We start from the raw sequence: 16,659 nt of genomic DNA on the forward strand, positions 1-16,659 counted from the left end.
ATCTTTTACTAGAACTTGAGAAAGACACTCCATGTCTCAGGGCCTCAGCTTCCCTATCTTTTAAAAGAAAGGACTGGATAACATTGTTCCCTAATTGGTTCCCATTTTCAGTTTTCAAATTGTCATATATTTTGATCAGGAAGTTTCATTATATTTTCTGTATGTAAGGCTGTGGAAAGAATATGTACTTCAACTTGAAACATCTAGAAAACTACTATAAAAAACCACTACTAGAAAAATTATATTTTAAAGATATCAAGAGCCTCATTTTTTCAGGTTCTCTAAAATAATTTCTTCAACACCATCCTTTCTTACATTTTGTAAAAAGTGTTGTATCTTTTATGGCTTAATGAGGAGTTTTTTCTATCAGTTTTCTTTCGCCATCTCCTGTCATAGAGTTGACCTCAATCATTCTATTCTTTTATTCTTGAAGCAGAGAGGTAAATTTTACAATACCTTTGTCTCCCTGCTTTTCTAGCTCGTCCAACCATATCAAGCAACAGTATTAACCCTGCAGAAGTCACTGTGACCCGAGGAAAAAGTATCACTTTGGAATGTGAAGTCCAGGGTCTTCCCAAGCCATCAGTAACATGGATGAAAGATGGTCGTCCCTTGCTCACAGGGAGAGGAGTGGAAATTCTGAATGAGGGACACCTCCTTCAACTGAAAAACATCCATGTATCAGACACTGGTCGTTATGTGTGTGTGGCAGTGAATGTAGCAGGAATGACTGATAAAAAATATGACTTGAGTGTTCATGGTGAGTAAAAAAGGACAAAAAAATTAAATAAACAATTTAAACTATATCTTTTTTTTTCAGTTTGATACTCAAGATCCTGAAGATTAGACATATGTCTAATCCATCTGAAAGGTTGCTTTTGGTATTGTTCTATAATTCTTCATGCTAGATGTATACTTCATGTATACTAGATAGTATACTTTCTATCCTAGGCCCTTCTAGCTTTTAATTCTTTCTTTCTTTTCTTTTTCTTCCTTCCATCCTTCATTCTTTCTTTCATTCTTTCTTTCTTAGATCAAGAAAAATGACACATCATTTTAGGAAATTATTCAGAAAAAAATAATAAAATTACATATTTGCCTCAAACTCTTTGGAACTAATTCTTCCCAAAGGGAAGGACATAGAAAGCATTAACATACTTACCTTGGCTAAAATAAACCTTAATGTCTTTTTCCCTTTATGATTCTTTTGCCCTTTTTAACCTTAACTCTACACAGATTTTCTTTAAGGCAGCTAAAGGGACTTGTATGCTAGGCAATGAATTAAAAAAAAGTAGTCACTGAAAGAGAAACAAATGTGTATACACAAATGTGCCCCAGGTACATGTATTTAAATGCCATGGGAACAGTACTGAGTTTTAAGAACTATAATATCAAAATCATGAAACCAAGGAAGAAATATACCAAGCCATGCCTTGCTATTTAGTATAAGGGGGCCAAAGGGTACACCTGTAAGACCTAACATCACAGGTATCTACAGATCATGTTTTTAGGAAAAATAAAGGATAAAAATTTAGCAGCTTTATTCTGATTCATGTAAGTATAACTTTAAAAATTAACTGGCCCACTAAACTTCCTTGGTTCTAATGAATTTATTTAATTTTAATTTAATACATGGTCACGGATTAGATGATTAACTATAGTCATTAATCTAGAAGAGATGCAGCACTGATTATGTGAGTGTATGGATTAGAATGTATGAGTGATAGAGTCAATTGCCATTTTAGGGCAGGGGGATAGTTAAAGTATGAGGTACGTCTTTCTATACTGCCATTTTTATATAACAAGAGAGAACAATTTTAATTTAATAGTTTCTCTTTAGTACTTTGTTTCAGGTTAGTCGATTTTGTTTACTAGGATAAGTGACCAGAAGGAAAAAGCATTCATTAGGTATTTGTTTTTTTATTGATTTATTTGATTTTGTGTTTCAGTTGCTCCAACCATTGTAGGAGATGAAGAGGTACCTGAAAACATAAGTGTGGTGGAGAAGAATCCTGTTACATTGACTTGTGAAGCATCAGGAATTCCTCTACCTTCAATAACCTGGCTTAAGGATGGATGGCCCATTACTCTAAGTAGTTCCATGAGAATTCTCTCAGGTATTGGAAAAATAGATATCATCATTTTTAGATGCTACCTTTGACATTGGAGTCCTCCATAATTCGTCAAGAAGTGTTGGTGATACAGCACAGAGTAGTTGCATTGAAGCCCAAATTTTCCTCCAATTTTTGTCATTCAATATGTTGGATTTTGATCCAGATTTACCAAGATTCAAAAGTTAGTAGTTTGATTATTTAGAAAGGTTTTCAGATTAATTAAGGATATTTGAACGAAGGCCATTGAACATTTAAGTGACTTCTATGTACTAGTTATTGTGCTGGGTACTATTGAAACAAAGATAAAAATGAAAAGGCCCCCTGACCTCAGCAAAGATTGCTAACATTCTTTTGGCACTAAAAGGTTTATAAAGCACTCGACCTATATTATGACAGTGAATACTCACAAAAGTCACGAGACATAGATGCTACTATTGTCTATGCTTTATAGAAGAGAAAATCCTGAGGAAGGATTACAACTAGCAAGGATCTGAAGCAAAATTAAAATTAATTTCAGTCACTCCAGTGTTCCTGACTCCAAATGAAATTTTTACATGTTTGAATGGTAGAATGAAAATCAATTAAAATGGATGAAAAAGAAATCAGAATTCAAAAAGATCACAACAAACTGCAAATATGGGCTAAACTAGTGTGATAAAATTTAAAATTGGAATAATAACAGCATTTATATAACTCTCTAAAGTTTGAAAAGAGGTTTACAAATATTTGATCCTCCCAACATCCCTGGGAAGCAGATGCTATTATTATTCTCATTTTACAGATGAGAAACCTAATGGTTTCTTGTCCAGGTGACTTGTCCAGGATCACACAGCTAGTATCTAATCAGCTTTTGAACTTCAGATTTTCTAGTGTCTAGGTCTAGTACTCTGTTGCACCTCTGAAATATTTAAATAAATATAAAGTAGGCTCAAGGGTGGCTAGGTAGCACAATAGATAGAGCACCGGCCTTGGAGTCAGGAGTACCTGAGTTCAAATTCGACCTCAGACATTTAGCAATTACCTAGCTGTGTGGCCTTGGGCAAGCCACTTAACCCCATTGCCTTGCAAAACCTTAAAAAGAAAAAAAGTAAAGTAGGCTCAGGAAGTCCACAGTGAAGAATGACTGATCCGGGTCCTTCCTCAAAATGGAGGTTCCAGGAAGAATATGCCAATGAAAAAGGGGGCTAAGGGAGAATAAATCAGAACATATTGACAAAGCCTGGAGAGGAGAGCATGACTGGTCAGGGCTGTTCCTCCAAATGAACGTTCTCAAATGAACTTAGCAGTGGAAGAAGGGACTCCCCAGGAACTGGAGGAGGTAGTTATTTCCCTATCACTATGTACAAATAGAAATTGAAAAAGTATGTCAAGAATGCTAGCATCTCTTAAGAATAGAACTTAGGAAAATTAAGTTTTAAATCCAGCTCGGCTACAAAATAATCTCATGAATATTAGCAAAGACATTGAATTTCTCTGGGTGGCAGTTTCTTCATTTGTGAGATCAAGCAGTTTGGAATTGAAGAAGATATTTTATCTAATGCACTCATTTTGTTTAAGAGGAAACTGAGACCTATTAAAGTTGAGTGAATTGCCCAAAGGCTAGAGGGGTAACAAGCAACAGAGTCAGAATTTGAAACCAATTTCTGTCTCCAAATCAAAAAACACACTGTGTGATATTCCCAAAGGTCCCTTCCAGCTCTAACATTCTAAGATTCTAAGATCAAGGATATTGTGAGTAGATGGTCTCCAAGGTCTCTTCCAGTTCTAAAGTTATATGATTTAAGTCTATATATTATAGGAGCTGGAAATGGATATTGAATGGTATTACTATATTATTGGAAGGAATAATCTTTTAAGAGATTTGTTATTTCTCTTTGGGGAGCTATTTCCTTTCGCATGACTCCCACTTTCATCATTTTAAGAGTGCTTCTAGTCTCTTTTGACTTAAGGAATGTACTAGAGGTTTTGAAAATTATTGCTAAATGTTGCTTGCAGAACATTGCACATAGTGTTTTATAGTCATCAAAGAGTTTATGCACTAATCTGTAAGGTGCCCCTCCCTTCCTCCCCCCACTACTTTCCCCTGTCCCCAGAAGAGTACAGCAAATAACCAAATCCCTATTGATGAAAAGTGGGAACACTTAGCAGCCAAACCAGAGCCCTGTGGGATAGTTAGAAGCTGAGCAGAGTGATGAACTCGGGTTTTTTGGTTGACTTGAAAGAGTGGGGTTTTTGTTTTCTTTTGTTTTGCTTGAACAGCTGCTGGAGATCCATGAGCTAACAGATTCAAACTATTTCACCCTGAGGCTCTGCCAAAGGAGTTGTTCAGTAACAAAATCTGAACCTTTGCCTTACACAAGAGATGAATGAGTATCAGATGAATGGCACATAACTTGTTGACATTCAGCCTTTGCCCAGTTTGCAGTGTGCTTCTGGCTTAGTAAAAATCTGTCCTCCTGAGGGTTTTAAAGTACAGTTATTTTGAAAACAGTAATGGATTTGGTGACAACCTCACCATCATTATTAAGTGGACCAAAGATAGAAAACTGTTAGACAAAGTGAAATAACCCCACATAAATGGAACTTGTTTTCAGAATCTTTTTGATTTCCATTTGGGTTAAATGAGAGACCTGTAAACACCAAGAAATAATGGTTCTGGCCTTTAAGTGGTGGCGTTTTGTAGGGCGTGGATTACTCATGTGTTTTTGGTTGCTCAAAGATCACGAAAATGAAATTTGGAGGCAATGATGTGAAAGAAGTGCTGGATCTAGATTTAAGAGCCTGAGGATTGAAACCAGTTTTGACTTTTATTGGTTAAATGGAAATAGGCAAGGTGCTTACCTGTTATGTTCCTCAGTTTTCTCATCTGGAAAATGATGGCCTCTTCTAAGTCCTATGAATGAATGAAATCAGTCAACCAGAAAAGGATTAAGTTGCTGGAGCCTTTCCTGATATTGAACATTTTCTTTCTCATATTTACAAAAACAAACAGAGAAACTCATGAATTTAGGGAATAAGGCTTTTGGAAGTCAACATAATGTTTGTCAGTTATTATCATAGCAACTAGCACAGTTTGGATGCTTAACAAGTGTGTGTTGGAAAATGATTAAATTATTTTTAACTGATTATTTTGATGTTATATAGTCAGAACTTTAATGATATTTTGTACTTAAAATGATAGAAAGTAAACTTGAGACTTCTGAAGAAAATTGAACCTCTTCCTGTTCTACCTTTCTGGGGTTTTATGACACCATTCTTTCCCTGTTGTCCTACCAATCATTCAGTCAGCCCACAAGCACATATGAAGCCCTAATATCTGCCAGTCACTGTCCTAACTAATGGGGATACTTGACATACTCTGAGTTGTCTGTTTCTTCTCAGTGTCCTCAGTCAGCTTAGCATCTGCCCTTTATCTCCTATTCTTGAGGGTCAATCCGCTGTCAATAAATTGTGTCTTACTTTGTCTCAAAGTGTCTCACTTAGCTAAGGTCTTAGGATTCAAAAACAACAAAGAAAGTCCATGTCCTCATGGAGCTTACGGTCTAATTGGAGAAAATAAAATACAAAAGAATATTCAAAGCGGGCGGGGGGGGGGGCATAGGAGATGGGAGGTACCCAATCCAGGGGCAGTCAGGTTGGAAATGGGGAGATATCTGAGTGTCACAGAAAGCTCATTACTGGACTACCTTCTACTTTACCACTACACTTTCTCTTAGTGATTTTAGCAGCTCCCATGGGTTTCAATATCATCACTTTCAGACAGCTTCAAGATTTATGTATAAATACTCTCATCTCTCTCATGAACCCTAGTCCTACATCTCAAACTGCTCTTTTGATATTTCCAACTGAATGTCCTAACAACGTTTAAAATTCAACATATCCAAAATAGAGATTTATTTTTAATTCCACCTCCCCCTTCTGTCCTTATTAGGAAAGCTCCTGTGTTGAATGGGATAGTGAATCAGTTGAAGATGGTTATTAAAGGACTTTCCAAAGTTAAGATTAGATATACTCATTGATATATGGGGAAACATTGCTATAAGAATTTCCTGCCTTCCAAGGGGGAGAAACAAAGTGACCATTTGCCCTCATGCTTTCCATTGTCACCTTCTGGTTGGTCAGAATTAGAATTTCAATCCTGGTCACTTCCTTCACCTTTTTAAAGAATGAAATTCTTCATTAAGCTGAACCATAAATTAATTTCTCTGCATTTGCCAGAGAGAAAATTCTAGAAGTTCAAATTAATTCATTAATTAAAGCATTTATTGCTTTAATTTTTATTGCAAAGATGGTGTTATGCATTTAAAATACAATCATTGCTCTAAAAGAACTCATTCTGATAGAGGCAGACAATTCACAAAAGAAGTTTCAATTGCAAGTTTGCTGGAATGACCCTGTAATCCTTAGGCCATACCATTAAAGCAGTTGGTACTAACTCTTCCTTAATGTAAATATTATTTGCATTAGTAAAATAATAATTCTTTTTTTGATGAATAATGTGCCAAGGAGTCTGGTGGCAAGAATTTTCTGAGTTTTCCATAAATGTGACTGCTGAAAAATTGAATCCAGAGAAGCAATTTCCAGGCTGGATTTCCACATTTGTGGAAATGGCTGCATTGTGGCTGTAGGGTTGGGCACATAGCAGACTTGGTGAACTAGGAGGCACTTCCATTCCTTCAGCTCTTGGCTCTCCTTGCCCATAGATGTAAAACTGGGTACCTTGGTGATTGATATCATTAAAAAGATGCATCCCTACAAAATCATACCTCTGTGTCAAGTCTGTAAGCTTGACCTCATATGTTTTCTCTTTCTGTCCAGACAACTTGGAGTATATTACTAGATAATATAAATTCTGTTCAGGTAACTCAAGATAACTACAAAAGAATAGTTTAATTCTATGATGATAGTCTAAGAAACACTAAAGTCTAGAATGAACTTGAGTTCATTCTGTGAAGTCACAAGAACAACAGCTTTTTATACTCTATTGAGCAAAAGATCAAAAAAAGGATAGGCTCCCTACTTGAAGTAGACAGCTGACAAAGGGATCTTTCTAAAGCACAAATCTGATCTGGCCCTTCCTCTACTCAGGAAATTCTAAGGACTTCTGGTGAACCCAAGGATCAAATACAACCTCCTCCCTTTGGCATGCAGAGTCCTTTGCAATCTAACTCCCACCTTCCTTTCAAATATCATTTCCATTTCTGCTCCCTTTCATTCGCTCAGTCTTTGGTGCAGCCAACTGCTCTTCCTGCTATGTGTCCCTCACAGTAATCTATCTCCCATCCCTGGACTTCTGGATGGCCAGTTCCTACTTCTTGGAATATAACCCCATCTCATCTCTACCTTTTAGAACTCCTAATTTCTTTTCAAAGCTTTGGCCAAACACCACCATTCTTGAACCCTCCAATTCCAGAAATGACCATGGGTTTGTTTTGAGAGATAACCCTGGCCAAGAGAGAGCTGGCATCAGAGGCAGGAAGGCCTTGTTCCAGCCATGATGCATCATAAGTGCTTGATTCTAGGCAAGTCACTTAAACTTTCATAGCTTTCAGGCTTTGGGATTATAAATATCAAAAATGATAGAATTCTGCTATGGTTGAAGAAGTTCCTCACTAGGAGCTCCCTATGTCAAAATCCCAGGACTTGTTAAAAGAAATCATTTTATAGCTATTTTGTTTATACTTATAAGTGTATCTGGCATTTCCTTTGATAGGCTATAAGCTCTTTGAGGGAAGACACTGTTTCAGTTCTTTCATTGTTTGCCATTTTGTATGAGTAAACAAGCATTTATGAAAGATCCTACTAAGATATACATGGAAGATCTTGAATGAATGTTTATTGGCTGATGTTAATGGGAAGTCATGACATCTGATTTCTTTTTCAAGAATGGAATTTGAACTTAAGCCAATATGATTAAAGATGAACTAACAGGGGCGGCTAGGTGGCATAGTGGATAAAGCACCAGCCCTGGAGTCAGGAGTACCTGGGTTCAAATCCGGTCTCAGACATTTAATAATTACCTAGCTGTGTGGCCTTGGGCAAGTCACTTAACCCTGTTTGCCTTGCAAAAAAAAAAAAAGATGAACTAACAATGAACGGTAGTTGCTGAGATCATACCCTTGTACTTTCAATTATTTCAAGACTCAAGTCAATGAATTCATTGGCCGATGTCAGTGTTAAACTATTGTCAGGGATCTTTGAATGTATCACAGTATCAGAGAAGGGCAAATGTCTTACTATTGTTGTTTAAATGGTAAGAGAATGCATATACCTACTATAGACAAGTAATACTGACTTCTAGGGTTGGATTGTGAATCTTTAAAAAAGGAAGCAATTATTTTTAAAAGTGATCTGGCTTCACAGGAACAGGTCATACTGGAATAAACTCATCTTTTTTAAACAAGATAGCTATAGTGGAATATTAGAGGAATGCTATAGACAGAGTGTACCTTGGCAAGGCTTTTGGTAAAGTCTCTCATACCATCCTTGTGGACTAGATGGAAAGATAGGTGTTGGATGAGCAATAAATTAAGTGTCTTTAGCTTGAAAACTAAATCCAAAGAGTGGTCATTTCTAGTTGATGTCAAATTAAAGTGAAATAGCTAGTGAAATCCCTTAGCGATCTTTCCTTGACCTTGCATCATTATCAGTGATTTAGATAAAACCACTGAAAGTTTGCTTTGTTGAACCTACAGGTGACATAAAGCTTTAAGGGATAGTGAGCATATATAAAGTTAAGATTAAAAAAAAAATCTCAACCTATTAGAATGATGAGCTGAATTGAATGAGATTAAATTTAACAGGGGTAATTATGAAGTTCTACCAAGAGGTTAAAAAGAGTTCACCCAAGTATATGAAAATTAGTTTGGGTTCCTAAAAACAAATTCACAATTACAGATTTGAAGAAAAACTGCTATTAGTAGTTCCTATAAAAAAGGCCTATATGACTCCTGCCCAAAAAGACTATTTTAGTATACCTACTCCAGCAAAAATCTCAAATTCTCATCAGACCAAAAAAGTGAAATCCAGTGGGAAACTTCAGTAATCTTTTCTATCATGGGATTATACAAGAAGTCAGCCAGAAGTCTATGGAAAAAAGGAAAAGGGGGCCCCCGGTTAAGGTAAAACCATTTACAAGCAAAGAAGCCATTAGTTTTCAGGGGAGCAAGGCACAGACCAGAGACACATTGTACCTTGCAGAGATCAGTGTCTGGAGGTGACAGAAACAAAGAGTCTCCGTGAGAAGGAGGGTTGATAACCAAACTTTGGGAACCACTGACAACAGAAGTGACCAAGTGACTAAGATAGCTCTAATCCTAGAGGTTAGAAGAAAGCACAGGAAACCGCGTAATAAAAGGTAGCTCAAACAAAGCAGACTACCCACCCAGAAACACAACAGAGGAATAGAACCTGACCCTAGAACAAAGTCCTGATCTAGGAAGCAAAGGTTGCGAGGTTAGTATACCAAAGAAAACACAGACAGACCAATGTAAAAATTATTATAAACAGGGTTGTCTAAGAAGAGGAGTAACTTTATAATTAACAGACTCTGATCAAATAGAAATCAATAAATTACCTGAGACACTAAGAACAGAGTTTTTAAAACTGGAAAAAATAGGAAAATGTAAAACAGTAGATATGAAAAACAATTTGCCTAGAAAACAGATTAAAGAAGAAATAATTTAAGAATTATTAGAATCTCTAAAAAGCATGCTTTTTAAAAAAAGAATCTAGATGTTGCATTTTAAGAAAAAATGCAAATTCGCCAGACCTATTAGAATCAGAAGTCAGAGTTTAAAAAAAGTATTGATAACTGTCTTACTGTCTAAAAGAAATCACAAAAAGAAAAATATGAATCTCCTCATAGCCAACTTTCAGAACATCCACATCAAAGAAGAAAAAATACTGCAAGCATTAGATGGACCTCATTCTTATGTGTAATTAACTAAAGAGTTTTGAATACATAAATGCACATAAATTTTCTGTAGAAAACAAGCACAGATTTGGAAGGGAGGTTTATAGGGAAGGAACAGTTATGAGCAAAACAAAATTCCCTGAAGGGAGAATTAAAAAGCAAAATGAACAAATAAAATGAAACAAGAGTAAAAATATAAGTAATCGGAGAATGATTGCACAAATTTTTGTATTTGAATGTAATAGAGGGGCGGCTAGGTGGTACAGTGGATAGAGCACCAGCCCTGGAGTCAGGACTACCTGAGTTCAAATCCAGCCTCAGACACTTAATAATTACCTAGCTGTATGGCCTTGGGCAAGCCACTTAACCCTATTTGCCTTGCAAAAATATAAAAAAAAATAATGTAAGAATATTGTTGCACTGAAAGAAATGATAAAAAAAGACAATTTAAGAGAATACTATGTAGTATAAACTAATAAAAAGCAACAGAACTAGAACATTATACAAGGACAACAACATTGTTAATCAAAAACAACTCTGCCCCTCAAAAAAAGGGTCACTGAAACTTAATATTGCACAAAAGAGAAAGTAATTCAGAAGGAAGCACAGACAAGTATCATAATTTTAAAAGTAGCATGAAATTTATTTTACATATATATTTAAAGCAATTAGTAAAAGGTGGAAGATCATATTTTATATGCAAATTATCTTTTGCACTGCAATGTGTATATATTGTATATTCTGGGTATATGTAAATGTTACTTTTTTTAAAAAGTTCAAATCAAAAATAATGAAGTAAATTGAAAACTTAAGACTTGGAGGCTTGAGTGGCCTCTAACCTCAACATGAATCAACAATGTGACATGGGTGCCAAAAATACTATAGCTGTCCTAGGCTTCATAAAAAGAGAATGGTAATCATAACAAGGAATGTGTTCATTCCATTATACCAGATAAACACCATATAATCTACTATATTCTTTCTGGGTACATACTTTTGGAATAACATTAACAACATATTTGTATATCAAAGTTTGCAAAACAAGTAAACAAATTGGAAAGCATCCAGAAAGGTATGGCCAAGATAGAGATAGTAGTGGAGAATTTATTGTAGGAACTGAGATTATTTAGCCTAAACGCAAAAATATTTAAGATATGACAACAGCTTTAAAGTATTTGGAAGGCTATTTATGATGTGGGAAAAAAAAGACTTATGGAAAAAACATTTAGCAATGTTGGAGGTTGCAGATTGAAAGTTGTTCAACATTTGATACCTTTTATGAGCAAGACACTACACAAAGAAGTAGGTTTACGATTGATATAAGGAAATCATTAGAATTGCTCTAATGTAGAAGAGGTTCCCCTAAGTATTGGGTTCTCTCTCAATTGAATTGAAATCAAATACTATTATACCAGATATAAGTGGAATGGCCAAATTCTCTCAATGAATTCTAACTGGTATTACTGAAAATCACTAGGCCAAAAGTGTAAAAAGAGAATAATGAGGTTCAAATATTGTCTCTTTCATTTACCATCTGTCACCTTCATAACTTGCTTGACCTCTATGGACTTTAGTTTCTTCATCTTTAAAATAAAGGTACTAGACTGCATGGTCTCTAAGATCTCTCCCTGCACTAAATCCATCCATTAACTTTATTTGGTGATTTATCTATCCAGGTGGAAGGATGTTACGACTGATGCAGACCAGAGTGGAAGATGCAGCCCAATATACTTGTATAGTAAGAAATGCAGCTGGTGAAAAAAGGAGAGCTTTTGTTCTCTCTGTGTTAGGTAAGTAGATAATCCATCCAACTTGGACACTTAGAAAATAAGTTTCATCAGAAAATGTTCGTGTAATTGGCCCTTAAATCATTCTGGAAGCTAAGTGGAGAGGGTGTTTGCCTGGTCCTTTTCAATACCAAAGGATAAATGTATTCCCTGATTGATTTTATAATTATATTTCCTTGAGAATGATCCCAGAATTGTCACACTAGGTAAAGAATATCTTGATAGTCAAGTCTTCTTGTCTATCAGTCTTGCTATAATTCAAGAGCTTTCTGACCTGTTATTTCTCTGGGATCCTGCTTAGAGCCAAAGATTTTGAAACTGACCATAGTTTTCAAAAGCTGATTATGATTCAATGTGATTTTATTGTTCATTCTCCTTATTTTTCTCTCCTATGACAACTACTGTCCATTGTGTTCCTATGTAAGCTGGTAATAGTCAGAACTTTTCTATTATTTTGAAAGCAATCTTTCTATTTACCAACCAAAAAAAGTCATTGGGGGCAGCTAGGTGGCGGAGTCAGTAGAACACTGTCCCTGGAGTCAGGAGGATCTGAATTCAAATGTGACCTCAGGCACTTAATAATTACTTAGTTGTGTGACCTTGGACAAGTCACTTAACTCTATTACCTTAAATAAATAAAATTTTCAAAAAATGTCAGGGTACCTCTCTAATCCCTATATTTTGTTGATATAGTGGAAAATTGTTAATAAATGTATTGGAATCATAGTCAAATTTATACATATCAGACCTTACCCTCTCTTTGTATTAAATTTATGGGTAAATTTTATTCATTCTCAAATAACCCATCTCAATGAAATTCATTATAATCTGATAAATATATATATATATATATTGTCTTCATATCATAAAATAAGAAAAAGTATTGTACAAATGGAATTGGCTATCACTCTTTTCACAGTTGCTGTTGAAACTCTCCATACCAATGCCTTTCTCGAAACCTTTTTTCACAGTAATTCTCTGCATTTAAATGGACACATACTTTAGATTCAATCTGATTTCTTAGTTTCATAAAGTTGAGACTTGACAATGAGTTAAATCTTCCATACACCCAATCGCCAGACCCAGAATGCACTACCGGACTTCTGCAGGGACCTAACATTCTCCTCTCACCAATATTCTATCTCAGAGTAGTTTAAATGTAATAACTTCCTCCCTCCATGTTTCTTACTCTGTATTTTTCTCTCTCCTTCCCTTCTTCTCTCTCTCTTTCACTTTTCCTCTCTCCCTCCCTCCTGTTTCTCTTTCTGTCAGTCTCTCCTCTCCCCAAAAATCCTAGTCAATGAAGGTTACATTCACCAGTCAGTTTGATATTTAAACGAATAGGCTGTTGCATATTGATATAGTTACCATATATGAATATCAAGTTGGTTGTTGTCTAGAGAGAGAGGCTGGAATCAGGGATACTAGGTGGGAGGTTATTACAATAGAAAAGGCCAATGGGAATGAGGGTTTGGATTGAAGTGATTGTGGTGTAATTAGAAAGAACAAGATGATTACTTTTGCTTTGTTTTTCTTTAGTGCCTCCTAGCATTGTTGGTGAAAACACATTGGAAGATGTGAAAGTGAAAGAAAAGCTTAATGTTACACTGACATGTGAAGCAATAGGTAAGGTGAACAATTTATTTTTGTTTAGCTCATAGGCTACCTTCATTCATATGAAATCATATCTATATGATAGATATGTGAGGAAAATTTAAGTCTAAAAAGGACATTAAGGCCAAAATTCAGTTTAGCTTATGAACTGGAAAGTTATAGTCATGTAAATAATGGCTAACATGCAGAAATTGTGTTTTCTAAAGGGAATCCAGTTCCACAGATAACCTGGCTAAAAGATGGGCAGCTTCTCATTGAGGATGGAGATCACCAAATTATGTCTAGTGGGCGATTTCTTCAAATCACCAATGCTCAAGTATCAGACACTGGGAGATACACATGTATGGCTTCTAATACTGCTGGTGACAAGAGCAGAAGTTTCAGTCTTAATGTGTTTGGTAGGTCTTATATATGTGTATATACAGATATATGTATGTTTTTTATATAGTATATACTCACAACAGCATATTTTCATAGGCTAAATTCAGGTTATTCTGCAGAGTTGGTTCTAGAATAAAGAAAGAAGAAAACCCTGCATTTATTCAGTGTCTATTTATGTCCAGGTTATATGTTAAATACCTTACAGATATTTTCCCATTTGATCCATGGAGCTCTATTATATAAGGAGCTGTAGGGCAATAATAAAAAAGAGAAAATAGTAAATAATATAAAGATTATCATAAAACAATGTGAATTGGACTTATTATGAGTTTTAATGTTCCATATGTATTTTCTATCATGCATGACATTTATGATCTAGAAGGCAGTCTTTGAGAAATAAAAGCAACATTATACCTAAGAATTCTAAACATCATGGTGATGGATTATAAATCAGGGAGTAAATCTAAAGTCTTAACTGCCGTTTTTTAATTTGGTAACTATAAATATATCTCTTAACTAACTAAAATCTTTTATTTCTCTAAAATTAATTAATCAGATAATTAGAAAATATGTATTGATTGTAATTACATTCTAGTAATATTTAAAGTATTTTGCTGAGACATATAGGGTCTATACTCCCTGTTCAAAAAACATATAATCCTGTTAGGAAAAGAAGACATGAAAACACATGAAAAGTTAAATGTAGAAGGTAATAGGTGTTCAAATTCCAGATAAACATTAAGATAATAAGTAAATACTAAAGGAATTCAGAGGTGAGAACAAATTGTGGCTAAAATAGTCAGGAAAAGTGTATGTGTAAGAGATAAAACTTGGGAAGGACTTTAAAGGATGCCTAGGATGGGGAGAGTTGGAAAAGTATATTTCGATGGAGAAAAAAATGAAAAGTATGGAGGTGAGAAGTGACAAGTTAGTAAATAAAACATATTGGGAAGGTTTATATTGGAGAGAAGAAAAGGAATTAAGCTGGAAAGACTTACTAGGACTAGCCAGACTAAGATGGTAATAATTCATCTTATTAGAAATAAGTTTGTTTTTTTAAAAAAACAGATGGAATTACATGATTAAAACTATTGTGGAAAGATTAAATTAATACTATTTAAAGATTGTTAGGAAAGAAAGGAGCATAGGGGCAAGGAGATCAAAGAAAACATAGCAATCCAGATGTGAACTAATAAAGGTAAACATTTTGAACAAGAAATATGACTTTTAATTCATGTATAAAGTCAATAAATAACTATATGAACATATCAGTTCACATGAATGCAAGTACTATAATCTTTCAGTACCTGAGAACAATACCTACCATACTAATAAAAGAATAAAACTCTTTAATTTGCATTTTTGTCAAAAAATGCCAAGATTTGTTTGAAACATCTTTTAACTTGCTTTAAAGTGCAAGTCTGTGTTTTAGCCCTTAATTAACATTAATTTTACAACAGATTCATAATATAGTGTTAACAAAAGATGATAATTTATTTTGAGGTATTTAATGCAACCCTTTAATGATAATCATGGTTGGGGTTTTTTTTCTGTTAATAGGTTTAGTGAACATATGAAGGTCCATAGTAGACATATAAACTTGTATTAAACAGATTCATATATATATATATATATATATATATATATATATATGTGTGTGTGTGTGTGTGTGTGTGTGTGTGTGTGTGTTACATATGTACATCATATTTAAATATATAATATATATCTTATGTAGATATTTCCTTAATTAAGTTCTTGTTCTTTTTTCAGTATCTCCTACTATTGCTGGTGTCGATAGTGATGGTAGTCCTGAAGATGTAACTGTTATTCTTAACAGTCCAACTTCATTGGTCTGTGAAGCGTATTCATATCCTCCAGCTACCATTACCTGGTTTAAAAATGGAGCTCCTATAGAATCAAATCAAAATATCAGAATTCTTCCAGGTAATTATTTTTTTCTAATTATCAATGTATATCTGTTAACTTTCCAGTTATTATTATAACAAAAGTAGCTTCTGAAAATTTTAACAGAAATGATTAAATTCAGGTACGTTGTGTTAAATTCTTTGCTCTGCTCTCTGGGAAAAGTCATTTCTTCATCAATTACATAATAGTACACATTAAAGGAGAAGTCAGCCACAGCCAATGGCATGAATTTAGTGTAGATATGGGAAGTGGACAGATGTTATCTACGAGAAAAATTTGGTAAAACTCTGATATTAAGACAAAATCCATAAATTAAGATATTTTCTTTTGATTTTTACTTTAAAAGAATTTGTGAAAACTCACAGCTAAGCCATTAAATTCAATTTAATAAACTGTCCACAATGTTCCAAGGACAATTGGACATATATAAAAACTACAGAAATTTATAGACCCTTCTAATATACTAACTCCTACATAATAGCACAAAATATGACTTCATTCTCTGCTTAGATGCAAAAATTACTTGTCCAGGATCCCACCTTCTAAAATGAAATATCTCTTATCTTAAATCTAAACCAAGGTAGATCTTAATTTATCTTACCAATTGTCTTTCAGTGTACTAGCCTTTTAAAGAAAAATGGTCAGAGTATAAGCAAAAAATATTCCAATAGCTCAGTTCTTACTAAAGTTCAAGGCCCATGTTTGGGAAGTAGTAGGGGATATTTAGAAAGAAAGGTGGGAAGGATCCCAGTTACCAATTAGAATGTGAGATCCTTGAGGGAAGGAAATGTCTTTTGCCTCTTTTTGAATTCCCATCTGACTAGATGACTTTGAATGCCAGGTAAAGGAGCTACAAGTCTATCATGCAAGATCAGTGAATGTAACCCAAGTACCAGATTCAAAGCAATATGTTACCAGTCTG

At 34.6% G+C, this 16,659-nt stretch overlaps 1 protein-coding gene across 4 annotated transcripts in view; it reads left to right on the top strand.

The window, feature by feature from the left end:
* Nucleotides 1-16,659, top strand: part of HMCN1 (hemicentin 1) — an 814,916-nt gene that overhangs the window by 649,669 nt on the left and 148,588 nt on the right. For all 4 annotated transcript variants that reach the window (XM_074222240.1, XM_074222238.1, XM_074222239.1 and 1 more), the window contains exons 45-50: nucleotides 479-760; nucleotides 1,950-2,117; nucleotides 11,706-11,819; nucleotides 13,356-13,442; nucleotides 13,637-13,828; nucleotides 15,582-15,755. In XM_074222240.1, coding sequence (XP_074078341.1) covers nucleotides 479-760; nucleotides 1,950-2,117; nucleotides 11,706-11,819; nucleotides 13,356-13,442; nucleotides 13,637-13,828; nucleotides 15,582-15,755 — 1,017 coding nt within the window. The remainder of the gene's footprint in view (nucleotides 1-478; nucleotides 761-1,949; nucleotides 2,118-11,705; nucleotides 11,820-13,355; nucleotides 13,443-13,636; nucleotides 13,829-15,581; nucleotides 15,756-16,659) is intronic.

This window comes from Macrotis lagotis, chromosome 2, assembly GCF_037893015.1.
Source record: "Macrotis lagotis isolate mMagLag1 chromosome 2, bilby.v1.9.chrom.fasta, whole genome shotgun sequence".
Lineage (NCBI taxonomy): Eukaryota > Metazoa > Chordata > Mammalia > Peramelemorphia > Peramelidae > Macrotis > Macrotis lagotis.